The sequence below is a fragment of the Channa argus genome, chromosome 4 (assembly GCF_033026475.1).
Source record: "Channa argus isolate prfri chromosome 4, Channa argus male v1.0, whole genome shotgun sequence".
Classification (NCBI taxonomy): domain Eukaryota; kingdom Metazoa; phylum Chordata; class Actinopteri; order Anabantiformes; family Channidae; genus Channa; species Channa argus.
Genome location: NC_090200.1, coordinates 5,698,122 through 5,713,046, shown reverse-complemented (window position 1 = coordinate 5,713,046; position 14,925 = coordinate 5,698,122). Strand labels below are relative to the sequence as shown.

Genomic DNA, 14,925 nt, shown 5'->3' with positions numbered 1-14,925 from the left:
AACAAAAATCTTATGTAAAAGAAAAACTATGAATGCTTAAGTGTTAAAAGTTATTTGTTCTCCGAAACAAAGCTTTCACTTCCTCCAGTTATTCCAGCTAACACGTTTGTAAAAAGTGCTGCACCTTCTTCTTTTGCAGATGAAAATGCAGAATTTTCTCATCAAATTTGACACTTTTAAAAAAACAAAAAAGGCGCAAAACTAAAACATTAGCATATTTAATACATGTATGCAACTATATGTGCTCCTCGTGCCAGCCGAAGAGCCGTAACCTGACGTACAGACAAGCTAACTGACCGAGCTCGCTAACTACCTCCGACTGGCTAACTTGTGAGTGAAATTTAGCCGCTTTGGGGGAAAATGGATTTCCTTCGGGAGTTAACAAAAACCAAACCCGAGATAAAATCACAATATTTAAATTTAACTTACACATGGCTACAGGAGCGCAAATAAATGCTAACGCGGACGTGTATCTAGGTGTCTTTTTGCTAACATGTTAGCCAACTGCTGACTCACGCTTCACAGTCGGTCATGGTGCCCGGAAGTGGTCAGAATTCAGCTAATGTCGTTGCAAAGCATATAACAATTTATATGTATATATATTTTCATAGTAAAATCTTATATCCAAGTAAATTATTTGATCTGAAAATGTCCGTTTACTAAAGCCTGGGTCTCTTCTTCAATTACCCAGAATCTACTTTAGCAATCACATAAAAACACTAAAGCAAAAGCAACAAATGTTAAAATGCTGTAATTAATTGCCGTTCATTTAATGTATTGTATTGCCTCTTTATTTTCTTAGTTTTACACTTCATGTGACAAAACCATTTCCCACAACTCCCCATTTTGTTAATTTTGTTTTTGCAAGGAATTATTTCTCAGCAAATTAACATGTGGACCATCTTTCATTAAGCATTTATGGAAAGAAAAAATGCATTATTACATACAGTCCATTTGTAACTCGGTATGATAATACAACAAAAGGTCAAAGATTAGGTTACATCTACTAAATCATGAGTACAGTAACATGAATATTCCATATATTAATGAAATTTGTTTGCTTTATTACTGTGCAAAACAAAATATACATACCTACTGAATGTGTAAGAAGTACAGTATCCATGAATGGGCCCCATGGTGACAAAATGTGGACAAAAGACATTTAAATGTCATCAATTGGCACAAAGCTCCCATAGATAATCCTCTTTTCCAAATTCACTTTAATCTAATTGACACTGTATGATGGCTTAGATCACTCTTTTCAAAATATAATTACCCTGTTGTATGCCCAAAAGCATAGGATACTAACCTTTCACTTATTTGCTGGGGATTCTGATCCATATATTACATATTAATATATGAGGTAACAAACCAGGTCTTGCGTGAAAACAGAAAGACCAATATTTCCCCATTGGGAAACAAACTACAAATATTATACCAGAAATCTACTCCTGGGCAACAAATGAATAAAAAATAAAACAATGATTATTTAGAAAAACAGGCTATTTTGATTGAAAAGAATAGAAAAATAATGCAATAGCTCTTAATATGGTGGATTTAATTATCATCTCTCCTCCTTTCAGGGTAAGACACATCCTATCAAGCTTCTCAAATCCCGTTTTATTCATCAGTGTCAACACATGATATTGTCGACCACGTAGAGCTAAAAGAAAGCAGTACAGTCTGAATACACAACGCCACACGTTATGATTGATACTTTAAAAAGGACAATTCAACCCTCAAATCATCTCGCATCATGTTACCATAAACCTTTACTTTTCATACCTGTAAAGTACAAGTTGTACGACACATTTCTGAATACTTGTATTCAGAAATAAACTTAATAACAAAACAATTGCTAACTAGATTTGACTTTTTGAAAAATGAGTAACTACACAAAAGAAAACAAAGGACTTGTATTCACCAATCATGTTTTAGAGCAAGTAAACTCCACTGTAGCTGCACTGGAATTATCTTAACATTATGTCACGTCTACTCAACAGAATAAGACTCAGCTAAAAAGGACCCAGAGGTGCAAAACAAATCACAAATTGTTGTTCATTAATAGTGTTGAAGTGGGTTTTTTGGGGGGTGGGTGGTCTTGTTTAAAATTTTGACATAATTCAGCCACTTGTATGTTTTCATACATGTGCAAGTGCCTTACGTCTTCATGCCAGCTCCCCCCTTGACACTTATTTTATTACAAAGTCTTGAAATAGTTTCCAGTCTGTTTGTACCGCTTAGGTTAAAAAAACAAAAAAGAAAAAACATACTTTGAAGCTTATGAGAACCAAACTGACAAACCAAACTAACTTTTTTTTTTGCAACTTTCTCCAGCCATTCTGATACCGTCTGTAAATGCTGTGACAGATTCAAGTTTTGTGTGTGGCTTTAAAACATATAACAAGACCAATCATACACAAGTGGAGCCACTGTTCTGATGCAGCATTACCAACCGATCTCCAGGTGGTTTTAAGTTAATCCTGGCTCTGTCTTTTCCGGCGTCAACTTGCTACGTCACCTGTTGGAGCAGTCGAAGAAATATTGTATTATGGGTATCCAGGGACCTTTAAGCCACGCTCGGAAAGGCACATCTGATAAGCATAGCAGCTGTCTGCCATGTGCAGATGATCTGATATTAGTGTCAGGTCTGCTTGGGAAAACTACTGCAGTAATCGTCTGTGTAAGTGGTGACACATGCTAACAGAACTTGTGTAATGGGGCTCTTGTTTTTGTACGTACTACAAAAAGTCCAATATTACTCCAAGTTTCTTCCCCCCATTCATTTCTCCTATGGATAGCTGCTAGTGGGTATTTCAGATTGTATTTGATATCAGAATACCATCAATCCCAAATCATGATGCCCATTTATTATGCCGTTTTTTTAAAAACTGGGATTAGTAAAAAAATTGGCCTAAAATCAATTTCTAACAGCAATGAAAGGAAGGACTGTACTATAGACTATACTTGGAAAGTGCTGTCCCAACATTTTTTTTTATTAGTGAATTTAACAACTCCTGATTCTATTTAACATTACAACCCAAGATGGGTTATAATACACTTTTTTATTCCCAAATTCATCAATAACACTGACATAATTATTCTAAAATACCTGATCATATTGTTCTAGAACTTTCTAAAAATGACACCAGAGGATCACATGCTTTGAGTGCAGACAAATAGTGTGATTGGTATCTGACAAAATTAAGGTGTGCGACATTTGATAATGCTGTTCCAAAACCTTTAAAAAGATATCTACAGTACGTATACATCATCTCCTCTTTCAATGACAAGACTTAGCAGGTTTATTTGCCCATAAACCTTTCCAAACCTTTCCTTTCCACTTGCTTACAGCTTAGAAAGTCCTGCATCAGTTTGCAGGATCAGACTGCTGACTCCATGACAGAATTCCATGTTCAGTACCCAGTCTGTGTCCAGAGGATTCCTGGCTACGGACCACCGCGTTTAATTCTACCGCAAGTTCAATGACACTGCAGAGAAGTCCTTAAACATTCATTCATCCTTTCATCCATTCGTTCACTTCCATCAGTTGGTTCCGGGGAGGGCAATTTTCAGGCAGGTTTCTGTTTAACCAGAAGGTGGCAGTGATGTAGCCATTAAAGTCACTGAAGACTCCCAAACATGATGCTGGTTTGATACCGGGAAGGTAGAGGCTCTGTCGGCTGTGACGCAGCCTGTGTGGTGGTGGGGCAGTGATAGCTGGAGCTGGTGCCGGAGCCTTGCTGGTGTGTTTTTTCTGTTTCGTATGCTGTTTTGTTCAGAGCTGAGATGAAAAGTCAAACACTGTTAGCTTGTGGTCCCTTGCTTCAGGACTGTGTAGACGCTGTCCACTTTGCTCAGTCTCTCGAAGAACGGGATGAGGTCCAGCAGCTCAGTGTCTGACATGTCATCGAACCATGAGGCTACAGGTACCTAGATGACAACACACATTTGTATGCATTAGCACCAGTAAGTACAAGTCTGTACTTCAGCTTAGCTGAGTTTGAAATGATCTGAAATGGGATCTTCAATTAGCATTTGTTTTGTTTGTTGTATAACCCCAATTTCAAAAAGGTTGGGAAGATGTGAAAACGTAAATAAAAACACAATGCAATGATTTGCAAATCACATCAACCCGTATTTTATTCACAATAGAACATAAACAGTATGTCGATTGTTTATGTTATAACAGACCTTTGAACATTTCATGGAAAATATCAGCTCAGTTTGAATTTGATGGCAGCAACACATCTCAAAAGAGTTGGAAGAGGGGCAACAAAAGGCTGGAAAAGTAACTGCCACAAATCAAAAACAACAACAAAGGCCCAGGACTGTCGAGCAGCTAAAATCCTGAATCAGACAAAAATGGGATAACATTCCTCTCCACAACTCCAGCAACCGCTCTCCTCATTCCCAGACATTTACAGACCATTGTTACAAGAAGAGGGGATGCGACACAATGGTCAAAACCACCCTGTTCCAATTTTGTGATCTGTTGATGCCATCAAATTCAAAATAAGTCAATATTTTCCATGAAATGGTCAAACGTCTCAGTTTCAACAACTGACATCTTGTTTATGTTCTACTGTGAATAAAATATGGGTTGATGAAATTTGCAAAACATGACATTTTTTGAAATTGGGGTTGTAAATAAAACCTTGATTATGAGAAAAGCAAAGCTTTTTGTTTTTAGTTAATGCTGTAAAACAGCAACAAGCGAAAGCATGAAAATGCAGTGGGGAAAAAAACACATACAGAGTAAAGACAGAAAGTTCATGTAATTTCAGTTGTTAATAATAGAATTTTTTCAGTTGCTGTGAATAATTCTCCAACATGCAGTCCCACCTAAAGACGTCACTGTCACCACCGTGACTCAGGTACCACGTGCTGTCCAAGTATACTCACTGCATTGTCAGGGTGGAAGATGTAGGAGGCCGGGGAGTTGTCCAGGATAATGACCTTGTTAAGGTCACGACCGAGGCGACTCAGGTCCTTGACGTAATTCCCTCTGTGGAAGACGCAAGACTCCCGGAAGAGACGGCAGCGGAATGCGCCCCACTTGTCCAAGAGGTCAGAAACGGGGTCTGCATACTAAAGCAAAGGCAAACAATGAATGGAATACGTGTAGTTTAGTTTAACTTAGATTGGTGTTATGGTAAATTTATGCAACATTCCACCCAAAGTTTACAAGTAAAGCATAACTCTCTGTAAATGAAATCAAAATGTGTTTTGACTTTTTGTTGGGTTTATTTTTATTCTTTTTTTTTTCAATATTCACTTTACATTAGATCACTTTATAATACATAAGTGCTCATAGAAGAGTACACTGTACATGCAAGATTATTCCATAATACTCATGCATTACATAATGTTGTATTACAACATAACTAATATTACTAGACTTAATTTACATAGATTGATACTATAACTATCACTTGTTTTATAATGAAAGACACTTAAAAATTTTTTTAGACTTTATCTAAAGGATTTCACTTTTGTTCTACTGCTGGATTACTATTTAATAACCCTTTATTTTGTAATCCAATCTCCCAATAGTTCTACTCTGATTGACACAGCCTCAAGATGTATAACAGTGTTCCAATACTGTATATTCTACATATTCAAGTATTTTATGCTGTATCCAGCTTTATCAGTGGCTGGTCTGCTGACCTAATGTTTTCTCTGGGACTTCTCTGGGACCCACCTCTGTGGAAGTTGTAACTTGAAAAGAGCATTAATGTGTTTGGGTGGTTGGTTGGCATGCAGAGACTTCTTACCTTAGCTAAACTGGCGGTGAACAGAACACACTCGAACAGTTCACCCATCCTCTTCAGGAACTCGTCGACGTGGGGCCGCTTTAGGACATACACCTGGAACAACACAGCGATCCTTATGCCAGGTTTCTAATGGTATACTGTACATTTCAAATACAACATGTTTAAACATGTTACAAACCTTAACTGCTTAATGATCTATGACATTTAATTTTACTGCTTAATAAGGATAAATGATGACTGAACAATTTGAATATTTACTGTACTAAAAATAAATAAATAAATAAAACAGACAATTTTACAATTTCCACACACTGCAATGCAGCCATACGTGACATGTGCTACTTGCTGCTGCGTTGGCGGCCGAAGGCAGCGTTCCTGAACCAAGTCATCCGGAATAGGCTGTGCTTGTCTGAACAAACCTATCCTGGATTACTTGAATCAGGCCCAGAGCCACAGTATTCTATCCATCTCTAAGCAGCCCGGTCTTCAAATCCCTTAAACACCAGCAGCACCTACTAAACTCAGCAATTTAAACTCAAGAGCTCTGCTGTCACACAACCACAAAGACTGAGACACTGTCACATTAGCAGACACCAGATCAGAACAAGTTGCAAAATGAAAAGATGTGCTGAGTTTACCGAGTGTGATGCTGACATTACCTGGTGTACTGTTCCATCTATTTCCACAGGAATGATGAAATCTGCATTGTTCACAGGCTGTCAGGAGAACGACACATGTTTTTCTATAAAGTATGGATATTTGCAGATATACACACTAGAGAAAAATACAACACTGCAATTAACTGACTATTGAATTTAGTTTAGCGATTATTGCAGTACAGATGCAGGTGTGTTGTGTCACTACATGGAGGAGCTACTATGGTTATTTGGCTTTAAGAACCAGCTACGTTATGTTTGGCATTTGCCAGCATGACAGAAATGTCACGGTTAGAGCCAACAACAACAATTTGAAAGTGGAACATGCAGGCTTTACTGTGTTTCTTACTATTAAATATGACTAATAACATTATTCTCCACACGTCATACCTTAAAAGAGCTGTGAACTAACGTCTCATCCAGATCAATCACCACACAGATCTTTCCAGCATCTTTTGATTTCGCTGGAGGCAACAGTGGCTTCACCTGGACCTAAAAATACCACAATTTAAACAAGTCGGCACACGTCATGCAAAAATACACACACACACACATAAAACGAGTGAGAATGTGAGTCAGTCCATTTCCTGAACTCTCCAACACAGATTTCATCTTTCCATCGCTAAATCAAATCCAGTAAGACAAAGGTAAACACACCTTGGAGACTGTTCCATTCTCCTCGACCAGCAGAGGAGCATTGTTGTTGACTGGGGGTGGTTCAGGCTGGTCCCGACACAGGCAGCAGAAAAGGCTGGAGAAAAGGCCTCTGCTCCTGGGCTTCTTGGAGGAGAGAGAGGGAGAAGAACCTTTGGAGGAAAGGATCACCAAAAAGTTTACCAAAACTGAATGAACATGTTGGTGAGCCGCATTGAATACTAATATACAAATGACCTCTCAAAATGGCATTTGTCCAAAACAAAAATCTATCTACTACCTACTTTGTATTAATGTTTTAAAGTTTTCTCTTTACTTTTTCTTAAACCTTTCTCCAACTCTTCTATTATGCAAAATGAATTATTTGTCATTACTGCAAAATCCTCTTTGGAATGAAGCAAGTATTTGTTTAGACACAATCAAAGAACATTTATCTGAATTCATTTATATAACTGAATAACCATTCAGGACCATGCAAAATCAGACCATGTATTTTTCTGTTTTCCATCATTGAAATTTTAATATCTTTGGATTTTGGACTGTTTGTCAGACAAAAGATTTTAGGCTTTCAACATCACTTTTATAAAAAAAATAAATAAAAATACTAAAATGTAAATGTGAAAACCTTTCCAAAAATCAAACCATGTGCAGCTGTAAGCATTAGATTGCTGATAACAAAAAGTAACACCCACGCACAAAATAGCCTACCAACAAACATATATTAGGCCATAATAACCCATTGTACAGTGTATGAGTGACTATAAAACAGTAAAAAGGCCATCCAGCAAATTTCCTCATACTTTTGTCATGTGCACAAGTCCTCCTGGACATGCATGCTCCTCCCAGGAGCCTGGTGCCAAATGCAAATAGCTTCAAATGAGAAGTCACTGTAATGTATGTGTGTGTGTGTGTGTGTGTGTGTGTGTGTATATATATATATATGCAAGTTAGCCATTGATGACAACTGAAAATAATACATAAACATTGACAGCATTTACAGTGGCTTTACCCAAAGAAGCAGCTTGTAAAAAGACGGTTTTGAGCAGTGAATGTAATAATGAGATTTTTTGTTTATCAACACCAGCCCAAAAGCTCCTGTTAATCTCCACTAAACAGATGACTAACCAGAAAGAAGATGAATCAGGGTTTAGTCTTACACCTTATCTCTGTCAATCACTCTGGTATGACCTGAACAGCTCAGCAAGTATAATGCTCACTCCTTTAGTTCTTCTGTTGTTTTACCACTGCAGTTTACATACGCACATAGGTTAACTTCTCTTTGAACTCTTGTCTTTATTCTTTTAATTAATTAATTAGCAGGAACTTTTTACAGTTCATACTTTTTATTTAAGTTACTATATATGACAAATATGCCTGATGAATAAAAAAAAAAAAAAGATTATTGTAATCTAGACAATTTAGAGAAAATGTATTTTTTCTGATTATTTTGAGTCATTTTAAAAATATGAATGAAATTGTTCTGGTTGCCTCAAGGCCTTCTAAAATGGTAAAATAAAAATCTTTGTTTTTTTCAAGTGTCAATTTTATAAAATATAATACGTTCGAAAATTTGGAATCAGATGACCGAATATTTCACCAGCTCTTCTTAAAGCAGAGGCATATAGACCTTTGTTTATCTGGCTTTGGCTACACTCAATATATAATCTATACATATTTCTTCAGAGCTGCAAAGTGGTGATTCGAAAAAAAAATTATTTAAAACAAATTAGCTTGTATCTTTATGATGTCATTTTTAAAAGGTCAGCTGAATAATTGCTGTACTTTTAACACTCTAACAAGGGTTTTCATCGGCTAAATCTTAGTTTTATTTAATTTAAGTTATTTAGCCAAATAACTGATGCTCTTCAACTCCCCCCACTTAAGTTTATCACTTTCATTAGGATTATGTCTGCTCACACTAATGTTTGTAAGGTTAAAACTCTAATCAGCTCCTTTCCCCATCTCATAAATCCCTCATTAACACTCCTCCAGACTTTTCTGCCTCACATTAGACTTTGTTTCTGTCTCTTTATCCCTCCATACTCCCTCTCTCTGTCTGTCCAGACGTGACTGTGTTACCAACACACAAACCTCTGTTGTGCATCTCTCACACCTCTTTCATTCCCTCTCTACCATTGCATCCTACTCCATTTGTAGATTCAAACCCCGTCTGACCCTCCGCTGGCCTCTGCTGTGCTCAAGCCAAAACAGGAAGAGGAAACAGAAGGGTATCAGTGGAGGAAGCTACTTGCCATCATGCTGTGGTGTAGTGGAGGTAGGCTTGTAATACTATTCTCCACATAGTTCCTTCTTCTGGTCCTTTTTTGTGTAATATAACTTCACTCTGTCATTTTTACTGACATATGAAACACTGCAAAGCTCAAATACACAAAACCAATTCATGCAAGATAATGTAGCCTCAATGGCTTGCAGCTTGCCCCCTCACTGGTCACCACGGCAGAATGTGTTCCACAAGTGGATTTGGCATGTGTTTTTATGCCGGATGCCCTTCCTGCTGCAACCCTCCCATTCTATCTGAGCTTGGGACCGACACCAAGGTGGCCCTTGATGGCTGTGTGGGGCCACACCTGGTGGGGTGGGATTCGAACCCGCTGCCATTCTGCATGCTGTACCACTGACCCACCAGCCGCTCCGAAAAAAACACAACAAAACTGCGAACTACAGATCAACATGAAGAAGAAATTGAATGAAGCCGGACCTTAAGTGCCATCATTCACTCCTGTGTCCTTATTTGCTCCCTTGAGTCTTTATTCACCTTAACGTTCATGGCTTTTATCACACACCATTCACCAGAGTAATTTGCTAACTGTGTGCTGACTGCAAAACACAAAGCAAGCATTAATTAATAAAAGGGGCATTAGATATGGTAGATGACAAAGAAGGAGCTAGAGTGTCTAAAGAAAGTATCCCCCAACTGGTCCCTGAACTATTGTATGTATTTGGTTACATTTATCAATACACTGAAAGACACCACACCCATTGTCCGTCTGTATCAGCTGTGGAGCATCGGTTTGCTTCAAATTGCTGGATTCCTACCATTACAATTTTTAACTGAAACAGACGCTGTTTTATGAAAGGCAAAGTTGTTTAAACTGTTCCAGTTTAACAAATAAAACTAGTGTCATTTGACTCTGGATTAGTGCAAGTTGTTGTTTTTGAAAGCCTCCAACACATCTGGCTTAAAGCAAAGATCAAACACTCTTTTCAGTCAATGCAAAGTCTTTAAAACCTCTTTCAGATCGGGGCAAAACATATTTAAAGTTTCTACCCGTTCAATAAATACTGTTAAATTTCACACTTAAATAATAAAGGAAAAACCTAAAACCACATCAGAATATTGCACCAGGTGTGAGAATCACTATATATTTAATTACAGTAGAACCAGTGTGTTGCTAACCAACTAAGCAAATACAAACCTTAGCTAATCCTGAATTGGGACTGTTTGTTGTCATATCATTGACACAAGTAAAAACTTGAGGGACTCGTACCAATATGATTAAATGGGAATAACAGAAGATTAAATGCTGGTCTACCTAAACATCACCTGTGAGTGAGACATAAAATGCCTACCTCAACATGTTAACTCCTGTCTCATAGCTTGGCTGAAAAGGAATAATTCAAACTGCATTTTATCACTGTGTGACAGTGAGGAGTAGTCATCAGATATATGTCCAATCAGAAGGTTTTATCAGCTCAGGATGACTGTTAAAGTCCAACACTGTCAACGGTTTCCTGTAATTGAAGCTTCTGCCTTCCTTCAAGACAACTGAGCTTGAGTAACATACTTTAATACGATTTCATAGCAAATCAACAGAAACAAAACAAGAGAACAAGGCCTTTTTCTTGCATAACCTGATTCATTTCTATAAAAAGGTTTTTTACAGTCTTTCAATCAAGCAACCTTTAAAAACAGCTGACATAGATTCATGTGCTAATAAAACCCTCCAATAAAACACAGACTAATGAAGTTTTTGGACTAGTAACTGAAGTAAACAATACTTTCTCAAGTAGTTGTAACACTATACTGCACAGACCGTAAAAGCCACACTCTGGTGCAGTTTTACAGTTTTTCATCAAGCCATAAGATGCGGAATTCTGCCTTAGCCCCAGCTTTTGCCTCTAATGTAGAACAGACATTCGAGCCAGAATTACTCCAAAAAACTGTTCATGGCAATGGTTTGTAAACACTCCAAAGTCTGAAGGAATTTCCCAAATCCTCATAGTCCCTTCTAGGGAATTGGAGTCAAAAATGATCCGTTTGATAATATAGTTCTGTTTGATAAGAACTGATGTCGTCCCACTAGCTTTGATTAAATAATAAGCACAGTGCGTTGGCAATATTAAAAGAAAAAGTAACAATCGTTGTATTGGTCACAGAAATTACAGTTAACTATAAAGACGACATAATTTCCTGTTCAAATGCTTCGTTTCCTACCTGATTATGGGACAAAAATTATACTTTTCTGGGACCAAACTGGATTGTTTTGGAATCCAAAGAGCTCGAAGAGTCCAAGGGGATTATGGAAATACTTCAGAATTTAAGTGATGTGGTTTCTAGAGGGTTAGTATTATGACTTAAATATATGCAACACATGAGAGGCACAAGCTGGGGCTAATATCTGCCCGTTTCAATGATAAATGCAGAAGAAGTGAGACAGAACCAAGATTATTAGTTTATTAACTTGATTTGTGATAAATGGCAAACTGGGGCGGCAGTGGCTCAGTTGGTTCAGTGGCCGGCTTCCGACCATAGGGTCGGAGGTTTGCGCCCTGCTCCTCCCGACCGCATGTCGAAGTGTCTCTGGGCAACACACTGAACCCCCAAAAGCCCATCCCCATCTCCACATGTGCAGTACAGGTCCAGAGTCCCGCAAATTGGGGAGAGTTGCATCAGGAACAACATCTGGCCGCAAATACAGAAGAACCAAACCATAGATTGGTTGAAAGATTTGCATTGAGTCAACAGAGATGATAAAAGCATGAAAATTAAATAAAAAAAGTGTCTATCAGTAGCCCAGACTTTCTCATCCTTTTCATGCCCTAAAAATTGTTTTTGAGAATATGTAGAAATTTTGATGATTGTGCAACCTTGTGTATTTCTTAATACGTTCAAATAAATACTTACCTATATCAGTTGCAGCGATCTTTAGTTAACCTATGTTAAGCAACACTGTGCATTTCTCCGCCCAAAGTTGAGCAATACCAACAACACTGACATCAAAGATGTCAACAAAAGACCAAAGTATATTAATTTGCAGATTTATCCCTAAAGTTCAAGTTGGTTTTACATCCTCATAGGCAGAGGTAATATTGCACAGGTTAGAGTAGGAGTGTTTTCACCGGCTTGGCTGACAGCAAAGGTTTACAGACATTTTTTTGAAACGATGTAAAACCGGTGTGGGATAACGTGAGGGTATTCAGTGGGTACCACAAAAACAAAACTGCACACATCCTCTAAATGCAACCTGACACTACAGTAAAACTGAAACTAAAAGCTACTTTTGAGTTAATGAACGGCGCTTTTCATGGGGTCTGAATATTCTCGAGTAGGTCTAATAAACATGTTGCCTGAGACAGTGGGTGTGTGTCACACTCGGAGTAAGCATGTTCTCAAAGTGTGGGGACATGGTTATGTAATAGATTAGGCTACTACACATTCAAGAAGGCGCCTGCTTGACATTTCAGCCACTGATCATCTGCTCACACATCAGCTCAGGCTTTAATTGTTGTCGTGTTGTGTGCAGAGTATGCCTCAACACACCTTTAACCACAGCAACTGTCGAAATATCAGCATTGTTTACATCAAATGGGACATTGTGGTGTCATTAAATATGCTATGCATTAAAATGACAGCACTTTGCAAAGGAGATTCTTGCCTGTAGACAACATAAACAAGTCATTTATCCATATATAGAGCACACACTCACATGGGTCTGTAAAGCAGAGTCAGTGATGGTCTGTTTGGTCACCTGATTATTCAGTAACCTGTATTTACCCTGTGCTATCTCATTGATTTGTGTACAGTGGCAGCGCCAGAAATCCAAGCTAGTGAACACACAAGTGTTAGTGTCACACTGCAATAAGCAAAGAAAAGGGGACAAAAAAAATAAAAAATAAAAGTTACTTAGCCAGGAGGGAAACTAAGTGCCACTGTAATAACACAGGCCGAGACATGACAACAAGACAGAGGCGATGTGAGAATCGGCTTATTTGTCACATACCCGCTGTGAAAATGCAACTAGTGGTTGGATTACCATCATATTCAACATGTTTAAAAGCATTTTGCAGTTTTATTTCAAATGTTAAGCACTAGTACGTCATTTCCTTTACGTTCATCACAGGCCACGGGCCGCCGCCATAACCTATGCACAACAGGGGAACTGACAGTTTTAGTGCTGTGGCGTGTTTCCACTGCACTTTTCTGACCCCGGCGTTGCCATTTGTGCAGCGGCGCAAACGCTTTAGTGTTGTTCCTGTACATAACCGTGTGGTTTCTGACTTGCGAACCATGGGACTCTGATTAAGAGGTGTGACCGCGGAGCTGCAAAACTTTTTTTTTTTTTTTTTTTTTTTTTAACATGAGTACAAGCGGGAATAAAACGAAGCCACTTACCCCTCTCCCCTGCGGCTTTACTTCCCTCTTCATCCCGGCTGACTTGGGTGATTACTGAGGACGGATGGTCCATCACATCCAGGTCTGGTCCAGAGTGCTGACCTCACGCTTTAAAGTTAGAGCCTGTTCGCCGACTCGGTGCCGCATGAAACCAACTTAACATGTAGGGAGGCGAAGCTGAAGCGCTCCGGCAAAGGTCGCATCAAGTCGCCTACAGCGCGTCCATTCCACTCCGGCCGTTGTTGTCCGCTCAGATGCCCGCTGAAGTTTGACGCGTGGAAGTTAGAAAACATTTGTCAAGGAGTTGGCAACTTTGATTCAATATGGTGCTCGGCTCCCCTCGCAATTTCAAGATACAAACACGGAGGTTTCAAGGCGTCCCATTTCACTTAAAGTGGCGCAGTAAGGGAATGGCCGCGAGCGACGCGCTCTCGACTGGCGTCTGCACCTTTAACGATGCTCCCTTAAAGTAGCCCGCAACAAAGTTAGTCCAAACTTTGCTAGCGTAGCTAGCAGGCTAGCCGCGCCGGACGTACTTTTACAGAAATATACTGTTAGTATTCATAATAATTAATTTAAATGACGGCATTACCATGGCAAACGAGGTATATTTTTAGTCTAAATAGTGTGAACGCTGGCTTATAACGGTAAAATACAAAATATGATATAAAAACGTAACATGCTACAAGTAGCAGCACAAACACCCTAACTTCGCCCAACTGGTGTTCTCGCGATTCCACGAGAGATTAAAAAACTGCCACTGGACGTCAACATGACGCCGTTTTTTGCAGCTTTTTCACCGGAATATGTATTTCAGTACTATGACCAACGGTGTGAAAATGACCACTGTAATTAAAAAACTTACTCGAGCAAAATTTTTTTCTGTTTTTTTTTTTCTTTCTTTTTTTGGGTAGAAGCAAAAGCAAAGAAACGCCCAGTTTGGGTTCCCTTGAAACTGCCCACAGTCAGGGATCGTCACAAAAGTGCCGACTCTGTCTGCAGCGGACCTTTACTTTTTTTAAATTTATTTTTCATTTTGTCCAACATATCGAGCAGAATTATATCTGTCCTCCTAAATCCCTTTGCGTTTGTTTAACACTGTGTTTAAAACCAACACAAGACCACAGTGGAAGTACTTGTGTAAATACAAAATCATTAATAATTAGTCATTTAGATTTTGCTCATTTTTGTGCCACTGTTAAAG

The 14,925-nt window shown here is 38.6% G+C and overlaps 1 protein-coding gene across 1 annotated transcript; it reads right to left on the bottom strand.

The window, feature by feature from the left end:
* Nucleotides 1–768: 768 nt before the first annotated feature.
* On the bottom strand, nt 769–14,535 carry LOC137125748 (carboxy-terminal domain RNA polymerase II polypeptide A small phosphatase 1-like). The gene is made up of 7 exons (XM_067501692.1): nt 13,722–14,535; nt 7,091–7,239; nt 6,824–6,925; nt 6,437–6,493; nt 5,778–5,870; nt 4,906–5,091; nt 769–3,933 (listed from the first exon to the last, which is right to left on the bottom strand). The coding sequence occupies exons 1-7, from the start codon at nt 13,792–13,794 to the stop codon at nt 3,808–3,810; spliced, it is 786 nt and encodes a 261-aa protein (XP_067357793.1). The 5' UTR covers nt 13,795–14,535; the 3' UTR covers nt 769–3,807.
* Nucleotides 14,536–14,925: the final 390 nt, after the last annotated feature.